Genomic DNA, 22,112 nt, shown 5'->3' with positions numbered 1-22,112 from the left:
CCTAGTAATTGACTTTTCCACCCTGGGAAAAAGCTTCTTCCACTCATAATCTTGTAGACCTCTATCAGGTCGCCCCTCAACCTCCGTCATTCCAGTGAAAACAAACTGAGTTAATCCAACCTCTCCTCATAATTAATGCCCTCCATACCAGGCAACAACCTAGTAAACCTCTTCTGCACCCTCTCTAAAGCCTGCACATCCTTCTGGTAGTGTGGCGACCAGAATTGAACACTATACTCCAAGTGTGGCCTAACTAAGGTTCTATACAGCTGCAACATGACTTGCCAATTCTTATACTCAAAGCCCCGGCCAATGAAGGCAAACATGCCGTATGCCTTCTTGACTCCCTTCGCCACCTCCGTTGCCACTTTCAGTGACCTGTGGACCTGAACGTCAAGATCCAGTCAATACTCTTCAGGGTTCTACCATTTACTGTATAATTCCCACCTGTATTAAACCTTCCAAAATGCATTAAAAAAAAAACATTTAGAGTGCCCAATTCATTTTTTCCAATTAAGGGGCAATTTAGCGTGGCCAATCCACCTGCCCTGCACATCTTTGGGTTGTGGGGGTGAAACCCACGCAAACACGAGAATGTGCAAACTCCACACGGACAGTGACCCAGAGCCAGGATCGAACCTGGGACCTCGGCGCCATGAGGCAGCAGTGCTAACCACTGCGCCATCGTGCTGCCCCTGAAAATGCATTTTGACCTACCAAAATACATAGAAAATAGGAGCAGGAGGAGGTCATTCGGCCCATCGAGCCTGCTCCGCCATTCATTATGATCACGGCTGATCATCCAAATCGACAGCCCAATTCCGCTTTCCCCCATATCCTTTGATCCCCTTTGCCCCAAGTGCTATATCTAACTGCTTCTTGAAACCTTACAATGTTTTGGACTAAACTACTTCCTGTGGTAACGAATTTCACAGGCCCACCGCTCTCTGGGTGAAGAAATTTCTCCTCATCTTAGTCTGAAAGGTTTACCCCGTATCCTCAAACTATGACCCTAGTTCTGGGCTCCCCCCACCATCGGGAACATTCTTTCTGAATCTACCCTGTCTAATCCTTTTAGAATTTTGCAAGTTTCTATGAGATCCCCTCTCTCTTCTAAACTCCAATGAATATAATCCTAACCGACTTAGTCTCTCCTCATATGACAGTCCCACCATCCCAGGAATCAGCCTGGTAAACCTTCGCTGCACTCCCTCCATAGCAAGACTATCCTTCCTCAGATAAGGAGACCAAAACTGCACACACTATTCCAGGTGTGGCCTCACCAATGCTCTATATAAATCCCTATTCCTATACTCAAACCCTCTGGGACGTGGGCTGTAGGAGTTTGTGTTGGTAGAAAGACATTGAAATGATTGCTGTGGTCTTTCACAGTTACCCCGAATGGATGGAGAAACACTGGAAGGTTACAAACATTCACTGAACACCATGATGCTGATGGTCCTCAAACAGGGTTCAGGAAAATCCCAGGGTGATCACGGCCTCTTCCTGCGATACCACATCGAAGCAGTGACAATACGAGCAATTAACAGCTTTCGGCAGTACAAATTCGACATGGTTACTGTTGGCAAGTGAGTGTCACCACTGGTTAATCATTACCTTCACTAACTGGAACCCTGGTTAATCATTACCTTCACTAACTGGAACCCTGATCAACCATTGCCGTCACTATCTGGAACCCTGATTAATCATTACCTTCACCAACTGGAACCCTGGTTAATCATTACCTTCACTAACCGGAACCCTGGTTAATCATTACCTTCACTAACTGGAACCCTGGTTAATCATTACCTTCACTAACCGGAACCCTGGTGAATCATTACCTTCGCCAACACTAAGGGCATTCAAATGGTCATTGGATAGACATATGAACGATAAGGGAATTGTGTAGATGGGCTTTAGAGTGGTTTCACAGGTCGGCGTAACATCGAGGGCCGAAGGGCCTGTACTGCGCTGTAATGTTCTATGTTCACTAACTGGAACCCTGGTTAATCATTACCGTCACTATCTGGAACCCTGATTAATCATTACCTTCACCAACTGGAACCCTGGTTAATCATTACCTTCACTAACCGGAACCCTGATTAATCATTACCTTCATTAACCGGAACCCTGGTTAATCATTACCGTCACCAACCGGAACCTTGGTTAATCATTACCTTCACTAACCGGAACCCTGGTTAATCATTACCGCCACTAACCGGAACCTTGGTTAATCATTACCTTCACTAACCAGAACCATAGTTAATCATTACCTTCACTAACCAGAACCCTGGTCAACCATTACCTTCGCTAACCAGCATCCTGGTTAATCATTACCTTCACTGACAGAAACCCTGGCGAACCATAACCTTCACGAACCAGAACCCTGGTTAATCATTACCTTCACTAAATGAAAGCCTGGTTAACTATTACCTTCACTAACCGGAACCCTGGTTAAGTATTACCGTCACTAACCAGAACCATAGTTAATCATTACCACCACTAACCAGAACGCTGGTCAACCATTACCTTCACTAACCTGCACCCTGGTTAATCATTACCTTCACTGACAGAAACCCTGGCGAACCATAACCTTAACTAACCGGAACCCTGGTTAATCATTACCTTCACTAAATGAAACCCAGGTTAACTATTACCTTCACTAACTGGAACCCTGGTTAACCATTACCTTCACAGACTGGAACACTGGTTAATAATTACCGTCACTAACTAAAACCCTGGTTAACAATTACCGTCACTATCTGGAACCCTGATTAATCATTACCTTCACTATCTGGAACCCTGGTTAATCATTACCTTCACTAACCGGAACTCTGGTTAATCATTACCTTCACTAACCGGAACCCTGGTAAATCATTACCTTCACTAACTTGAACCCTGGTTAATCATTACCTTCACTCACGGACCCTGATTAACCATTACCTTCACCAACCGGAACCCTGGTTAATCATTACCTTCACTAACCGGAACCCTGGTTAATCATTACCTTCACTAACCAGAACCATAGTTAATCATTACCTTCGCCAACACTAAGGGCATTCAAATGGTCATTGGATAGACATATGGACGATAAGGGAATAGTGTAGATGGGCTTTAGAGTGGTTTCACAGGTCGGTGCAACATTGAGGGCCTGTACTGCGCTGTAATGTTCTATGTTCACTAACTGGAACCCTGGTTAATCATTACCGTCACTATCTGGAACCCTGATTAATCATTACCTTCACCAACTGGAACCCTGGTTAATCATTACCTTCACTAACCGGAACCCTGATTAATCATTACCTTCACCAACTGGAACCCTGGTTAATCATTACCTTCACCAACTGGAACCCTGATTAATCATTACCTTCATTAACCGGAACCCTGGTTAATCATTACCGTCACCAACCGGAACCTTGGTTAATCATTACCTTCACTAACCGGAACCCTGGTTAATCATTACCGCCACTAACCGGAACCTTGGTTAATCATTACCACCACTAACCAGAACGCTGGTCAACCATTACCTTCACTAACCTGCACCCTGGTTAATCATTACCTTCACTGACAGAAACCCTGGAGAACCATAACCTTAACTAACCGGAACCCTGGTTAATCATTACCTTCACTAAATGAACCCCAGGTTAACTACTACCTTCACTAACTGGAACCCTGGTTAACCATTACCTTCACAGACTGGAACACTGGTTAATCATTATCTTCACTAACTGGAACCCCGCTTAACCATTACTGTCACTAACTGGAACCCTGGCTAACCATTACCTTCGCTAACTGGAACCCTGGTTAACCATTACCTTCACAGACTGGAACCCTGGTTAATCATTACCTTCACTAACTGGAACCCTGGTTAACCATTACCTTCACAGACTGGAACCCTGGTTAATCATTATCTTCACTAACTGGAACCCTGCTTAACCATTACCTTCACTAACTGGAACCCTGGCTAACCATTACCTTCACTAACTGGAACCCTGGTTAACCATTACCTTCACAGACTGGAATCCTGGTTAACCATTACCTTCACAGACTGGAACCCTGGTTAATCATTATCTTCACTAACTGGAACCCTGCTTAACCATTACCTTCACTAACTGGAACCCTGGTTAATCATTATCTTCACTAACTGGAACTCTGGTTAATCATTACTGTCACTAACTGGAATCCTGGTGAATCATAATCTTCACTAACTGGAACTCTGGTTAATAATTACCTTCACTAACTGGAACCCTGGTTAATCATTACCTTCACTAACAGGAAGCCTGGTTAATCATTACCTTCACTAACTCGAACCCTGGTTAATCATTACCATCACTAACTGGAATCCTGGTTAACCATTACCTTCACTAACTGGAACCCTGGTTAATCATTACCTTCACTAACTGGAACCCTGGTTAGTCAATACATTCATTAACTGGAATCCTGGTTAACCATTACCTTCACGACCTGAAACACTGGTTAATCATTAACCTCACTAACTTGAACCCGGGTTAACCATAACCCTCACTAACTGGAACCCTGCTAAACCATTACCATCACTAACTGGAACCCTGGTTAACCATTACCGTCACTAACTGGAACCCTGGTTAACCATTGCCTTCACTAACCGGAACCCTGGTTAATCATTACCATCAATAACTGGAACCCTAATTAACCATTACCTTCACTAACTGGAACCCTGATTAACCATTACCTTCACAGACTGGAACCCTGGTTAAACATTGCCTTCACTAACCGGAACCCTGATTAACCATTACCTAGACTGACTGGGACCCTGGTTAATCATTACCTTCACTGACTGGAAAACTGGTTAATCATTACGTTCACTAACTGGAACCCTGGTTAACCATTACCTTCACTAACTGGCACCCTGGTTCATCATTACCTTCACTAACTGGAACCCTGCTGAACCATTACCTTCACTAACTGGAACCCTGGCTAACCATTACCTTCACTAACTGGAACCCTGGTTAACCATTACCTTCACAGACTGGAACCCTGGTTAATCATTATCTTCACTAACTGGAACCCTGCTTAACCATTACCTTCACTAACTGGAACCCTGGCTAACCATTACCTTCACAGACTGGAACCCTGCTTAACCATTACCTTCACAGACTAGAACCCTGGTTAATCATTATCTTCACTAACCGGAACCCTGGTTAATCATTACCTTCACTAACCGGAACCCTGGTTAATCATTACCTTCACTAACCAGAACCATAGTTAATCATTACCTTCGCCAACACTAAGGGCATTCAAATGGTCATTGGATAGACATATGAACGATAAGGGAATAGTGTAGATGGGCTTTAGAGTGGTTTCACAGGTCGGCGCAACATCGAGGGCAAAAGGGCCTGTACTGCGCTGTAATGTTCTATGTTCACTAACTGGAACCCTGGTTAATCATTACCGTCACTATCTGGAACCCTGATTAATCATTACCTTCACCAACCGGAACCTTGGTTAATCATTACCTTCACTAACCGGAACCCTGATTAATCATTACCTTCACCAACTGGAACCCTGGTTAATCATTACCTTCACCAACTGGAACCCTGGTTAATCATTACCTTCACTAACCGGAACCCTGATTAATCATTACCTTCACCAACTGGAACCCTGGTTAATCATTACCTTCACCAACTGGAACCCTGATTAATCATTACCGTCACCAACCGGAACCTTGGTTAATCATTACCTTCACTAACCGGAACCCTGGTTAGTCATTACCGCCACTAACCGGAACCTTGGTTAATCATTACCACCACTAACCAGAACACTGGTCAACCATTACCTTCACTAACCTGCACCCTGGTTAATCATTACCTTCACTGACCGAAACCCTGGAGAACCATAACCTTAACTAACCGGAACCCTGGTTAATCATTACCTTCACTAAATGAACCCCAGGTTAACTATTACCTTCACTAACTGGAACCCTGGTTAACCATTACCTTCACAGACTGGAACCCTGGTTAATCATTACCTTCACTAACTGGAACCCTGGTTAACCATTACCTTCACAGACTGGAACCCTGGTTAATCATTATCTTCACTAACTGGAACCCTGCTTAACCATTACCTTCACTAACTGGAACCCTGGTTAATCATTACCTTCACAGACTGGAACCCTGGTTAATCATTATCTTCACTAACTGGAACCCTGCTTAACCATTACCTTCACTAACTGGAACCCTGGTTAACCATTACCTTCACAGACTGGAACCCTGGTTAATCATTATCTTCACTAACTGTAACCCTGGTTAACCATTACCTTCACTAACTGGAACCCTGGTTAATCATTATCTTCACTAACTGGAACTCTGGTTAATCATTACCTTCACTAACTGGAACCCTGGTTAATCATTACTGTCACTAACTGGAATCCTGGTGAATCATAATCTTCACTAACTGGAACTCTGGTTAATAATTACCTTCACTAACTGGAACCCTGGTTAATCATTACCTTCACTAACAGGAAGCCTGGTTAATCATTACCTTCACTAACTCGAACCCTGGTTAATCATTACCATCACTAACTGGAATCCTGGTTAACCATTACCTTCACTAACTGGAACCCTGGTTAATCATTACCTTCACTAACTGGAACCCTGGTTAGTCAATACATTCATTAACTGGAATCCTGGTTAACCATTAACTTCACGACCTGAAACACTGGTTAATCATTAACTTCACTAACTTGAACCCGGGTTATCCATTACCCTCACTAACTAGAACCCTGCTAAACCATTACCATCACTAACTGGAACCCTGGTTAACCATTACCGTCACTAACTGGAACCCTGGTTAACCATTGCCTTCACTAACCGGAACCCTGGTTAATCATTACCATCAATAACTGGAACCCTAATTAACCATTACCTTCACTAACTGGAACCCTGATTAACCATTACCTTCACAGACTGGAACCCTGGTTAAACATTGCCTTCACTAACCGGAACCCTGATTAACCATTACCTAGACTGACTGGGACCCTGGTTAATCATTACCTTCACTGACTGGAAAACTGGTTAATCATTACGTTCACTGACTGGAACCCTGGTTAACCATTACCTTCACTAACTGGCACCCTGCTTCATCATTACCTTCACTAACGAGGACCCTGGTTAACCATTACCTTCACTGATTGGAACCCTGGTTAATCATTACCTTCACTAACCGGAACCCTGGTTAATCATTACCTTCACTAACTGGAACCCTGGTTAAACATTACCTTCACTAACTGGAACCCTGGTTAAACATTACCTTCAGTAACAGGAACCCTGGTTAATCATTACCTTCACTAATCAAAACCCTGGTTAATCATTACCTTCACTAACTGGAACCCTGGTTAAACATTACCTTCAGTAACAGGAACCCTGGTTAATCATTACATTCACTAACCAGCACACTGGTTAATCATTACGTTCACTAACTGGAACCCTGGTTAGTCAATACATTCATTAACTGGAATCCTGGTTAACCATTACCTTCACGACCTGAAACACTGATTAATCATTAACTTCACTAACTGGAACTCTGTTTAATCATTACCCTCACTAACTGGAACCCTGTTTGATCATTACCGTCAATGATTAGAACCCTGGTTAATCATTACCTTCACTAACTGGAACCCTGATTAACCATTACCGTCACTATCTGGAACCCTGGTTAATCATTAACTTCATTATCTGGAACCCTGGTTAATCATTACCTTCACTAACTGGAAATCTGGTTAATCGTTAACTTCACTAACTGGAACCGTGGTTAATCATTACCTTCACTAACTGGAACCGTGGTTAATCATTTCCTTCACTAACTGGAACCCTGGTTAATCATTACCTTCACTGACGGGACTCTGGTTAATCATTACCTTCACTAACTGGAACCCTGGTTAATCATTACCTTCACTGACGGGACTCTGGTTAATCATTACCTTCACTAATTGGACCCTGGTTAATCATTACCTTCACTGACGGGACTCTGGTTAATCATTACCTTCACTAACTGGAACCCTGGTTAATCATTACCTTCACTGATGGGACTCTGGTCAATGGTTACCTTCACTACAGACATTGCTAGTTAATTACCTTCACTAATAGGCAATATAAGTTAATCTGTATCTTCACTAACAGACATTGCTGGTTATTCATTACCTGTGACAAGTTTCACTGGTTAATCGTTACTTTTGTGAAGAGGATCCCTGGTGAATCAGGCCCTCTCTCTAATCTCTGTTCTCCTCCTGCTCTAGAGTGTTTGAGGGAATTGTGAGGAAGTTGAACAATCTGCTGGAGAAGCTGCATCAATCTTACTTCTTTTACCTGTTGCCGTCTCTGACCCGTTTTGTGTCAATCGGGTATTACATGCCGGCCTTCGTCTTTCTCATCCTCATCCTGCTGCTGAAGATATCCTTTTAATGGTTGGATTTTCCTCACCGTGACTCCTTCATTGTGACACTCTGAGCTCCACTCGAGTGAGAGCCTTCAGTTCGACAGGAGCAGAGGCCTGGGCAGCAATACACTGACCACGAAAAGGAACAACACAGGTTAATGAAGCTAGTGAAAGGTAGCAAACCAAACGCTGGGATTCGTGTCGAGAAGGATAAAATTAGCAAGTAAATATTGTACATTTATCACAGCGAGCACAGAGGAGAAGGTGCAGCCAAGATTGATTATGATGCTGCAGAAGTTTGTCTTATTCATTAGGCAGTTGTCAATGACAGGGTGGGAGGAGAGCGTTGCCTGTCTCTATTTTACTACTCTGCATATATTTACAACATATATTAAAATGATTTCTCCAGGTAGCTGCACCATCAGGGTGGTGGGGTCAGCACTGAGGGCGCTCCGCACTGTCAGAGGGTCAGTACTGAGGGAGTGCCGCACTGTCAGAGGGTCAGTACTGAGGGAGTGCCGCACTGTCCGAGGGTCAGTACTGAGGGAGTGCCGCACTGTCAGAGGGTCAGTACTGAGGGAGTGCCGCACTGTCAGAGGGTCAGTACTGAGGGAGTGCTGCACTGTCAGAGGGTCAGTACTGAGGGAGTGCTGCATGTCAGAGGGTCAGTACTGAGGGAGTGCCGCACTGTCAGAGGGTCAGTACTGAGGGAGTGCCGCACTGTCCGAGGGTCAGTACTGAGGGAGTGCCGCACTGTCAGAGGGTCAGTACTGAGGGAGTGCTGCACTGTCAGAGGGTCAGTACTGAGGGAGTGCCGCACTGTCAGAGGGTCAGTACTGAGGGAGTGCCGCACTGTCAGAGGGTCAGTACTGAGGGAGTGCCGCACTGTCAGAGGGTCAGTACTGAGGGAGTGCCGCACTGTCAGAGGGTCAGTACTGAGGGAGTGCACTGTCTGAGGGTCAGTACTGAGGGAGTGCCGCACTGTCAGAGGGTCAGTACTGAGGGAGTGCCGCACTGTCAGAGGGTCAGTACTGAGGGAGTGCACTGTCTGAGGGTCAGTACTGAGGGAGTGCCGCACTGTCAGAGGGTCAGGACTGAGGGAGTGCCGCACTGTCAGAGGATCAGTACTGAAGGAGTGCTGCATTGTCAGAGGGTCAGTACTGAGGGAGTGCCGCACTGTCAGAGGGTCAGTACTGAGGGGGTGCTGCACTGTCAGAGGGTCAGTACTGAGGGAGTGCTGCACTGTCAGAGGGTCAGTACTGAGGGAGTGCTGCACTGTCAGTGGAGCCGTTTGTCAGATGAAATCTAAAACTGTCCACTTCTGTGCCCTCAGTTGTCTGAAAATGATGGTTCTGCATTATTTTGATGAAGCTGGGAGGTCACGCAATAGATCCATAGAAGCACTACAGTGCAGACAGGCCATTCAGCCCACCGAGTCTGCACCGACCCTTCGAAATAGCATCCTACCTAGACCCACTCCCCCGCCCTACCCCTGCACATCTAGGGGCAATTTATCATGGCCAATCCACCTAACTGTGGGAGGAAACCGGAGCACCCGGAGGAAACCCACGCTGACACAGGGAGAATGTGCAGACTCCACACCGACAGTCACCCAAGGCTGGAATCGAACCCGGGTGCCTGGCGCTGTGAGGCAGCAGTGCCAACCACTGTATCACCAATATCCCTCAACAAACATCACTGAACCAGATTATCCTGGATATTATCACATTGCAGTTTTTGATTACAGCTGTGACTACACCTCCCAGGTTATTTATTGGGTGTATTCAAAGCAATTCAAAGTGGCCTGAGGATGGGAATGTTGCTATAGAAATGTAATTCCTTTAGGAGAAACGGCAAAGGAAATATCTGCCTGAGAAATTCTGCAGTTTTTGCTTTTGTTGATCCCTATTTTCCTTAATGTGTTTCCACGCCCTGGACCTTTGGCTTAAACTGTCGAAAGCTCCGGTGTGTCCCCAGGATTGTGTTGTGGAGGTATGGAGGTTGGGTGTGGATGGTGAGGTGGGACGGGGGAAGTGTGTGTTGGGGGCGTGGGTGGTGCAGTTTGGACTGTCTTCGGAGTTCAGATACCCTTTCACTTTCCACTGGCCTCTCTTGAGGGCGATGACCTACATAGACACATACATAGAAAATGGATCTTTGACAAAGAATCATCCAGACTCAAAACATTAGCTCACTTCTCTCTCTCCACATGCTGAGATTGTCCGGTATTTTCTGTTTTTGTTTCAGATTCCAGCATCCGTAGTAATTTGCTTTGATCATAGAAAATAGAAGCAGGAAGAGTCCATTCGGCCCTTCGAGCCTGCTACACCATTCATTCTGATCATGGCTGATCATCAAGTTCGATACCCTGATCCCACCTTCCTCCTCATATCCCTTGATCCCTTTAGCCCCAAGAACTATATCTAATTCCTTATTGAAAATACACAATGTTTCGACCTCAGCTACTTTCTGTGGTAGTGAATTCCACAGATTCACCACTCTCTGGGTGAAGACATTTCTCCTCACCTCAGTCCTAAAAGCTTTACCCTTATCCTCAAACTATGACCCCTAGTTCTGTACAATAATACTGCACACAATCGTCCAGGTGTGGTCTCACAATTGCAGTAAAACATCTCTATTCCTGGACAGCATGTTGGCGCAGTGGTTAGCACTGCTGTCTCACGACACCGAGATCCCAGGTACAATCCCGGCTCTGGGTCACTGTGTGTGTGGAGTTTGCACATTCTCCCCGTGTTTGCGTGGGTTTCGCCCCCACAACCCAAAGATGGCCCGGATGAGTTATATTCCAGGCCACTTGTGGGTGACAAGGGTGGAAATTACAGAGCTCAAACGCAAATTTATAATTTCTCTCTGGCCACAAGGGAGGTGCCAGAGGATTGGAGGACGGTTAATGTGGTTTCACTATTTAAGAAGAGTGGTTTAGATAAGCCAAGGAATTACAGACCAGCGAGTCTCACAGGGAAACTGTTGGAGAAAATGAATCTCCACTTGGAGAGGCAAGGTTTGATCAGGGATAGTCAGCATATCTTTGTTAAAGGGAGGTCATGCCTACCAAATTTGAATGAATTTTTCGAGGTGACTGGGTGTGAAGTTGAGGGTAGTGCAGTTGATGTAGTTTACATGGATTTCGGCAAAGCCTTTGACACATGGGAGATTGATAAAGAAGGTAAAAGCACATGGGATCCAGGGCAATGTGGCAAGTTGGATTCAAACTGGCTAAGTGGTAAGAAACAGAGGGTGGTGGTAGAAGGCTGTGTGCGTGGAGGTCAGTGTCCAGTGGCATACCACAGGGCTCAGTTCTGGGCCCCTTATTGTTTGTAATATAGATGAGAATTTGCAGGGTGGGGGGGATGATAAGTAAGTTTGTGGATGACAGGAAGGTTGACAGGGTGGTTCATAGTGAGGAAGAAGGTCTTAGGTTGCAGGAAGATATAATAATAATCTTTATTAGTGTCACAAGTAGGCTTACATTAACACTGCAATGAAGTTACTGTGAAAATCCCCTAGTTGCCACATTCCGGCGCCTGTTCGGGTACACGGAGGGAGAATTCAGAATGTCCAATTCACCTAACAAGCACGTCTTTCGGGACTTGTGCGGGGAGGCCGGAGCACCCGGAGGAAACCCACGCAGACACGGGGCAGGCGTGCGGACTCCACACAGACGGTGACCCAAGCCGGGAATTGAACCTGGAAATGAAAAATGAAATGAAAATCGCTTATTGTCACAAGTAGGCTTCAATAAAGTTACTGTGAAAAGCCCCTAGTCGCCACATTCCGGCGCCTGTTCGGGGAGGCTGTTACGGGAATTGAACCGTGCTGCTGGCCTGCCTTGGTCTGCATTCAAAACCAGCGATTTAGCCCTGTGCTAAACAGCCCCTTGGGACCCTGGAGCTGTGAGGAGCGTGGGTTTCCTCCGGGTGCTCCGGTTTCCTCCCACAGTCCAAAGATGTGCAGGTTAGGTGGATTGGCCATGATAAATTGCCCTTAGTGTCCAAAGTTTCCCTTCGTGTTGGGTGGGGTTACTGGGTTATGGGGATAGGGTGGAGGTGTTGACCTTGGGTAGGGTGCTCTTTCCAAGAGCCAGTGCAGACTCGATGGGCCGAATGGCCTCCTTCTGCACTGTAAATTCTATGATAATCTATGATGATGTGCAGGCTAGGTGGATTGGCCACGCTAAATTGCCCTTAATTGGAAAAAATGAATTTATTTTTAAAAATCTCTATTCCTCTACTCCAATCCTCTCGCTATGAAGGCCAACACACCATTTGCCTTCTTTACTGCCGCTGTACCTGTGCGCTTACTTTCAGCGACTGATGCACAAGGTCTCGTTGAGTATCCATCTCTCAATTTACACCCATTCAAATAATAATCTGCCTTCCTATTTTTGCTACCGAAGTGGATAACCTCACATTTATCCACATTATACTTCATCCGCCATGCATGTGCCCACTCACTCAGCCTGTCCAAATCCCACTGAAGCATCTCTGCACCCTCCTTACAGCTCCCCCCCCCCCCCCCCCCCCCCCAATCTTTGCGGCACGGTGGAACAGTGGTTAACACTGCTCCAGGCTCCCGGCTTCAATTCTGGCTTCGGGTGACTGTGTGGAGTTTGCACGTTCTCCCCGTGTCTGCGTGGGTTTCCTCCGGGTGCTCCGGTTTCCTCCCACAGTCCAAAGACGGGCAGGTTAGGTGGATTGGCCACGGTAAATTGCCCTTAGTGTCCAAAAGGTTAGGGTGGGTTATGGGGATAGGGTGGAGGCGTGGGCTTAAGTTGGTGCTCTTTCTAAGGGCTGGTGCAGACTCCTTCTGCACTGTTAATTCTATGATCTGCAGATTTGGAGATGATATTTTTAGTTCCCTCATCCACTTCATTAATATATATTGTGAGCAGTTGGGGTCTTAGCACAGATCCCTGCGATACCCCACTAGTCACTGCCTGCCAATCAGAAAAAGACCCATTTACTCCAACCTTTTGCTTCCTATGTGGTAACCAGCTCTTTCTATGTGAGAGGTTGTTGAAAGCCTTCTAAACGTCGATATAAATCACATCCACTGTTACTGCCTTGTCAACTTTACTAGTTACATCTTCAAAAAATTCCAGTAGATTTGTCAAGCATGATTTCCCTTTTGTAAATCCTTGCTGATTTTGTCTGACTACACCACTGCTTTCCAAATGCTGTTCCAAATTTGCTGCATTCCCGTTCCCATGGTTACTAATGGACTTTGCCTCTCCCACCCAGGCTTCCAGGCGTAACGCCTGAGGCCAGACACTGACCCTCGCTGGCAGGCCAGTCATGTGGGGGGGACAAGAGCAGAGACCCATCCATTCACTGATTTATGACGAGACAAACTGTGGGTCAATAATAATAATCTTTATTGTCACAAGTAGGCTGACATGAACACTGTAATGAAGTTACTGTGAAAATCCCCTAGTCGCCACATTCCGGCGCCTGTTCGGGTACACAGAGCGAGAATTCAGAATGTCCAAATCACCGAACAAGCACGTCTTTGGACTGCAGGAGCACCCGGAGGAAACCCACGCAGACACGGGGAGAACGTGTAGACTCCGCACAGACAGTGACCCAAGCCGGGAATCGAACCCAGAACCCTGGCGCTGTGAAGCAACAGTGCTAACCACTGTGCTACCGTGCCACCCAGGTTCAGGGGTTCATTCTCAGTATCTCGCGTTCTCTCTTGTCTACAGTGTTTTCTCTCATCTATTGGGTTTATTCCTTGTCTGTAAGCGTTGCGGTCAATATATTCACTCTCAGTCTGCAGGGTCCACTCCCATTATACAGGCTCACTCTGGTACAGAGCATTCACTCCCATTATACAGGGCTCACTCTGGTATAGAGTGTTTACTCCCATTATACAGGGCTCATCCTGGTATAGAGCGTTCACTCCCATTATACAGGGCTCACCCTGGTATAGAGCGGTCACTCCAATTATACAGGGCTCACCCTGGTACAGAGCGTTCACTCCCATTATACAGGGCTCACTCTGGTACAGAGCGTTCACTCCCATTATACAGGGCTCACCCTGGTATAGAGCGTTCACTCTCATTATACAGGGCTCACTCTGGTACAGAGCGTTCACTCCCATTATACAGGGCTCACTCTGGTACAGAGCGTTCACTCCCATTATACAGGGCTCACTCTGGTATAGAGCGTTCACTCCCATTATACAGGGCTCACTCTGGTACAGAGCGTTCACTCCCATTATACAGGGCTCACTCTGGTATAGAGCGTTCACTCCCATTATATAGAGCTCACTCTGGTATAGAGCGTTCACTCCCATTATACAGAGCTCACTCTGGTACAGAGCGTTCACTCTCATTATACAGGGCTCACTCTGGTATAGAGCGTTCACTCCCATTATACAGAGCTCACTCTGGTATAGAGTGTTCACTCCCATTATACAGGGCTCACTCTGGTATAGAGTGTTCACTCCTATTATCCAGGGCTCACTCTGGTATACAGTGTTCCCTCCTATTATCCAGGGCTCACTCTGGTGTAGAGCGTTCATTCTTATTATACAGGGCTCACTCTGGTATAGAGCGTTCACTCCCATTATACAGAGCTCACTCTGGTATAGAGTGTTCACTCCCATTATACAGGGCTCTCTCTGGTATAGAGCTTTCACTCCCATTATACTGGGCTCACTCTGGTATACAGTGTTCACTCCCATTATCCAGGGCTCACTCTGGTATACAGTGTTCACTCCTATTATCCAGGGCTCACTCTGGTATACAATGTTCACTCCCATTATACAGGGCTCACTCTGGTATAGAGCGTTCACTCCCATTATACAGGGCTCACTCTGGTATAGAGTGTTCACTCTTATTATACAGGGCTCACTCTGGTATAGAGTGTTCACTCCTATTATCCAGGGCTCACTCTGGTATAGAGTGTTCACTCTTATTATACAGGGCTCACTCTGGTATGGAGTGTTCACTCTTATTATACAGGGCTCACTCTGGTATAGAGTGTTCACTCCTATTATCCAGGGCTCACTCTGGTACAGAGCGTTCACTCCCATTATACAGGGCTCACTCTGGTATACAGTGTTCACTCCTATTATCCAGGGCTCACTTTGGTATAGAGCGTTCACTCCCATTATACAGGGCTCACTCTGGTATAGAGCGTTCACTCCCATTATACAGGACTCACCCTGGTATACAGTGTTCACTCTTATTATACAGGGCTCACTCTGGTATAGAGTGTTCACTCCCATTATACAGGGCTCACTCTTGTATAGTGTGTTCACTCTTATTATACAGGGCTCACTCTGGTATACAGTGTTCACTCCCATTATACAGGGCTCACCCTGGTATAGAGCATTCACTCCCATTATACAGGGCTCACTCTGGTATAGAGCGTTCACTCTTATTATACAGGGCTCACTCTGGTATACAGTGTTCACTCCTATTATCCAGGGCTCACTTTGGTATAGAGCGTTCACTCCCATTATACAGGGCTCACTCTGGTATAGAGCGTTCACTCCCATTATACAGGACTCACCCTGGTATACAGTGTTCACTCTTATTATACAGGGCTCACTCTGGTATACAGTGTTCACTCCCATTATACAGGGCTCACCCTGGTATAGAGCATTCACTCCCATTATACAGGGCTCACTCTGGTATAGAGCGTTCACTCTTATTATACAGGGCTCACTCTGGTATACAGTGTTCACTCCTATTATCCAGGGCTCACTCTGGTATAGAGTGTTCACTCTTATTATACAGGGCTCACTCTGGTATGGAGTGTTCACTCTTATTATACAGGGCTCACTCTGGTATAGAGTGTTCACTCCCATTATACAGGGCTCACTCTGGTATAGAGCATTCACTCCCATTATACAGGACTCACCCTGGTATACAGTGTTCACTCTTATTATGCAGGGCTCACTCTGGTATAGAGTGTTCACTCCCATTATACAGGGCTCACTCTGGTATAGAGTGTTCACTCTTATTATACAGGGCTCACTGATATAGAGTGTTCACTCCTATTATCCAGGGCTCACTCTGGTATAGAGTGTTCACTCCTATTATCCAGGGCTCACTCTGGTACAGAGCGTTCACTCCCATTATACAGGGCTCATTCTGGTATACAGTGTTCACTCCTATTATCCAGGGCTCACTTTGGTATAGAGCGTTCACTCCCATTATACAGGGCTCACTCTGGTATAGAGCGTTCAATGCCATTATACAGGGCACACTCTGGTATAGAGCATTCACTCCCATTATACAGGACTCACCCTGGTATACAGTGTTCACTCTTATTATGCAGGGCTCACTCTGGTATAGAGTGTTCACTCCCATTATACAGGGCTCACTCTGGTATAGAGTGTTCACTCCCATTATACAGGGCTCACTCTGGTATAGAGTGTTCACTCTTATTATACAGGGCTCACTCTGGTATAGAGTGTTCACTCTTATTATACAGAGCTCACTCTGGTATACAGTGTTCACTCCCATTATACAGGGCTCACTCTGGTATACAGTGTTCACTCCTATTATCCAGGGCTCACTCTGGTATACAGTGTTCACTCCCATTATACAGGGCTCACTCTGGTATAGAGTGTTCACTCCTATTATCCAGGGCTGACTCTGGTATAGAGCGTTCACTCCCATTATACAGGGCTCAGTCTGGTATACAGTGTTCACTCCTATTATCCAGGGCTCACTCAGGTATGGAGCGTTCTCTCCCATTATACAGGGCTCACTCTGGTATAGAGTGTTCACTCCTGTTATCCAGGGCTCACTCTGGTATAGAGCGTTCACTCCCATTATACAGGGCTCACTCTGGTATACAGTGTTCACTCCTATTATCCAGGGCTCACTCAGGTATGGAGTGTTCTCTCCCATTATACAGGGCTCACTCTGGTATAGAGTGTTCACTCTTATTATACAGGGCACACTCTGGTATAGAGTGTTCACTCCTATTATCCAGGGCTCACTCTGGTATAGAGCGTTCACTCCCATTATACAGGGCTCACTCTGGTATAGAGCGTTCACTCCCATTATACAGGACTCACCCTGGTATACAGTGTTCACTTATTATGCAGGGCTCACTCTGGTATAGAATGTTCACTCTTATTATACAGGGCTCACCCTGGTATAGAGCATTCACTCTTATTATACAGGGCTCACTCTGGTATAGAGTTTTCACTCCCATTAGACAGGGCTCACTCTGGTATAGAGCATTCCCTCCTATTATACAGGGTTCACTCTGGTATAGAGCGTTCACTCCCATTATACAGGGCTCACCCTGGTATAGAGCGTTCACTCCCATTATACAGGGCTCACCCTTGTATAGAGCGTTCACTCTTATTATACAGGGCTCACTCTGGTATAGAGCGTTCACTCCCATTATACAGGGCTCACTCTGGTATACAGTGTTTACTCCCAAGAACAAAGAAAAGTACAGCACAGGAACAGGCCCTTCGGATCTCCAAGCCCGTGCCAACCATGCTGCCCGACTAAACTACAATCTTCTACACTTTCTAGGTCCGTATCCCTCTTTTCCCATCCTATTCATGTATTTGTCAAGATTATAGAGCGTACACTCCCATTATACAGGGCTCACTCTGATATAGAGTGTTCACTCCCATTGTACAGGGCTCACTCTGATATAGAGCGTTCACTCCCATTATACAGGGCTCAGTCTGATATAGAGCGTTCACTCCCATTATACAGACTCACTCTGGTATAGAGCGTTCACTCCCATTATACAGGGCTCCCTCTGGTATAGAGGTTTCACTCCCATTATACAGGGCTCACTCTGATATAGAGCGTTCACTCCCATTATACAGGGCTCACTCTGATATAGAGCGTTCACTCCCATTCTACAGGACTCTCTCTGGTATAGAGCGTTCACTCCCATTATACAGGGCTCACTCTGGTATAGAGCTTTCACTCCCATTATACAGGGCTCACTCTGATATAGAGCGTTCACTCCCATTATACAGGGCTCACTCTGATATAGAGCGTTCACTCCCATTCTACAGGGCTCAGTCTGGTATCGAGCGTTCACTCCCATTATACAGGGCTCACTCTGGTATAGAGCTTTCACTCCCATTATACAGTGCTCACTCTGGTATAGAGTGTTCACTCCCATTATACAGGGCTCACTCTGGTATAGAGCGTTCACTCCCATTATACAGGACTCACCCTGGTATACAGTGTTCACTCTTATTATGCAGGGCTCACTCTGGTATAGAGTGTTCACTCCCATTATACAGGGCTCATTCTGGTATACAGTGTTCACTCCTATTATCCAGGGCTCACTTTGGTATAGAGCGTTCACTCCCATTATACAGGGCTCACTCTGGTATAGAGCGTTCACTCCGATTATACAGGACTCACCCTGGTATACAGTGTTCACTCTTATTATGCAGGGCTCACTCTGGTATAGAGTGTTCACTCCCATTATACAGGGCTCACTCTGGTATAGAGTGTTCACTCTTATTATACAGGGCTCACTCTGGTATAGAGTGTTCACTCCCATTATACAGGGCTCACTCTGGTATAGAGTGTTCACTCCCATTATACAGGACTCTCTCTGTTATAGAGCGTTCACTCCCATTATACAGGGCTCACTCTGGTATAGAGCTTTCACTCCCATTATACAGGGCTCACTCTGATATAGAGCGTTCACTCCCATTATACAGGGCTCACTCTGATATAGAGCGTTCACTCCCATTCTACAGGACTCTCTCTGGTATAGAGCGTTCACTCCCATTATACAGGGCTCACTCTGGTATAGAGCTTTCACTCCCATTATACAGGGCTCACTCTGATATAGAGCGTTCACTCCCATTCTACAGGGCTCCGTCTGGTATAGAGCGTTCACTCCCATTCTACAGGGCTCAGTCTGGTATAGAGCGTTCACTCCCATTATACAGGGCTCACTCTGGTATAGAGCTTTCACTCCCATTATACAGTGCTCACTCTGGTATAGAGTGTTCACTCCCATTATACAGTGCTCAGTCTGGTATAGAGCGTTCACTCCCATTATACAGGGCTCACTCTGGTATAGAGCATTCACTCCCATTATACAGGGCTCAGTCTGGTATAGAGCATTCACTCCCATTATACAGGGCTCACTCTGATATAGAGCGTTCACTCCCATTATACAGGGCTCAGTCTGGTATAGAGCATTCACTCCCATTATACAGGGCTCACTCTGGTATAGAGCGTTCAATGCCATTATACAGGGCACACTCTGGTATAGAGCGTTCACTCCCATTATACAGGGCTCACTCTGGTATAGAGCGTTCACTCCGATTATACAGGACTCACCCTGGTATACAGTGTTCACTCTTATTATGCAGGGCTCACTCTGGTATAGAGTGTTCACTCCCATTATACAGGGCTCACTCTGGTATAGAGTGTTCACTCTTATTATACAGGGCTCACTCTGGTATAGAGTGTTCACTCCCATTATACAGGGCTCACTCTGGTATAGAGTGTTCACTCCCATTATACAGGACTCTCTCTGTTATAGAGCGTTCACTCCCATTATACAGGGCTCACTCTGGTATAGAGCTTTCACTCCCATTATACAGGGCTCACTCTGATATAGAGCGTTCACTCCCATTATACAGGGCTCACTCTGATATAGAGCGTTCACTCCCATTCTACAGGACTCTCTCTGGTATAGAGCGTTCACTCCCATTATACAGGGCTCACTCTGGTATAGAGCTTTCACTCCCATTATACAGGGCTCACTCTGATATAGAGCGTTCACTCCCATTCTACAGGGCTCCGTCTGGTATAGAGCGTTCACTCCCATTCTACAGGGCTCAGTCTGGTATAGAGCGTTCACTCCCATTATACAGGGCTCACTCTGGTATAGAGCTTTCACTCCCATTATACAGTGCTCACTCTGGTATAGAGTGTTCACTCCCATTATACAGTGCTCAGTCTGGTATAGAGCGTTCACTCCCATTATACAGGGCTCACTCTGGTATAGAGCATTCACTCCCATTATACAGGGCTCAGTCTGGTATAGAGCATTCACTCCCATTATACAGGGCTCACTCTGATATAGAGCGTTCACTCCCATTCTACAGGACTCTCTCTGGTATAGAGCTTTCACTCCCATTATACAGGGCTCAGTCTGGTATAGAGCGTTCACTCCCATTATACAGGGCTCAGTCTGGTATAGAGCATTCACTCCCATTATACAGGGCTCAGTCTGGTATAGAGCGTTCACTCCCATTATACAGGGCTCAGTCTGGTACAGAGCGTTCACTCCCCTTTGCCTCCCTGTTAACAGTGAGATCTCTGTACTGTTGATTTTCTGCAGAGCGTGAGGCCGGGTTTCCTGTCAATCGTGACTCCGATTTTCATCTGCCACATCATGGGGCTTGCCCTCTACTATGTGCCACTCCTGTGCCAGGGGACCGCCACGGACCATTTCCCAGTCTCTGAGACTGAAGCTGTCGTCCTTACCTCCATTGCTATCTACGTTGCTGGATTAGCGCTACCTCACAATACACAGAGGTATGGTGGAGAGCAAATGAGGATTGACAGACAGCCGAGTGTGAGCAGAGAATAAGCCTGTGAATGAGTGTGACAATTCGATGTATTATCGCAGTGAGGAACAGAGACAGAGAGCTGGACACTGGAATTAGTGAGAGGCGGATAGATAGAGAGAGAGAGCTGGACACTGGGATTAGTGAGAGGCGGATAGAGTGAGAGAGCTGGACAATGGAATGAGTCAGAGGCGGATACAGAGAGAGAGCTGGACACTGGAATTAGTGAGAGGCAGAAAGAGAGAGAGAGCTGGGCACTGGAATTAGTCAGAGGCGGATTGAGAGAGAGAGCTGGGCACTGGAATTAGTGAGAGGCGGATAGAGAGAGAGCTGGGCACTGGAATTAGAGGCGGATAGAGAGAGCTGGACACTGGAATTAGTCAGAGGCGGATAGTGAGAGAGAGCTGGACACTGGAATTAATGAGAGGCAGAAAGAGAGAGCTGGACACTGGAATTAGAGAGAGGCAGAAAGAGAGAGAGAGAGAGCTGGACACTGGAATTAGTGAGAGGCGGATTGAGAGAGAGCTGGACACTGGAATTAGTCAGAGGCGGATACAGAGAGAGGGCGCTGGACACGAATTAGTCAGAGGCGGATAGAGAGAGAGAGCTGGACACTGAAATTAGTGAGATGCGGATAGAGAGAGAGAGCTGGACACTGGAATTAGTGAGAGACGGATAGAGAGAGAGCGCTGGACACTGGAATTAGTGAGAGGCGGGTAGAGAGAGAGCGCTGGACACTGGAATTAGTCAGAGGCAGAAAGAGAGAGAGAGCTGGGCACTGGAATTAGTGAGAGGCGGATACAGAGAGAGCGCTGGACACTGGGATTAGTGAGAGGCAGAAAGAGGGAGAGAGCTGGACACAGGGATTAGTCAGAGGCGGATACAGAGAGAGAGAGCGCTGGACACTGGAATTAGTCAGAGGCGGATACAGAGAGAGAGAGCGCTGGACACTGGGATTAGTGAGAGGCAGAAAGAGAGAGAACTGGACACTGGAATTAGTGAGAGGCGGTTAGAGAGAGAGAGAGAGCTGGACACTGGAATTAGTGAGAGGCGGATAGAGAGAGCTGGACACTGGAATTATGAAAATGAAATGAAAATCGCTTATTGTCACAAGTAGGCTTCAAATGAAGTTACTG

At 46.3% G+C, this 22,112-nt stretch overlaps 1 protein-coding gene across 1 annotated transcript in view; it reads left to right on the top strand.

Moving 5' to 3' along the window:
- Positions 1-22,112, top strand: part of gpaa1 (glycosylphosphatidylinositol anchor attachment 1) — a 93,228-nt gene that overhangs the window by 33,881 nt on the left and 37,235 nt on the right. The window contains exons 8-11 of the mRNA XM_072507948.1: positions 1,393-1,589; positions 8,273-8,426; positions 10,342-10,404; positions 20,748-20,944. Of these exons, the coding sequence (XP_072364049.1) occupies positions 1,393-1,589; positions 8,273-8,426; positions 10,342-10,404; positions 20,748-20,944 (611 nt within the window). The remainder of the gene's footprint in view (positions 1-1,392; positions 1,590-8,272; positions 8,427-10,341; positions 10,405-20,747; positions 20,945-22,112) is intronic.

Source organism: Scyliorhinus torazame, chromosome 6, assembly GCF_047496885.1.
Source record: "Scyliorhinus torazame isolate Kashiwa2021f chromosome 6, sScyTor2.1, whole genome shotgun sequence".
Lineage (NCBI taxonomy): Eukaryota > Metazoa > Chordata > Chondrichthyes > Carcharhiniformes > Scyliorhinidae > Scyliorhinus > Scyliorhinus torazame.
This window is presented reverse-complemented; position numbering and strand designations above follow the sequence as displayed.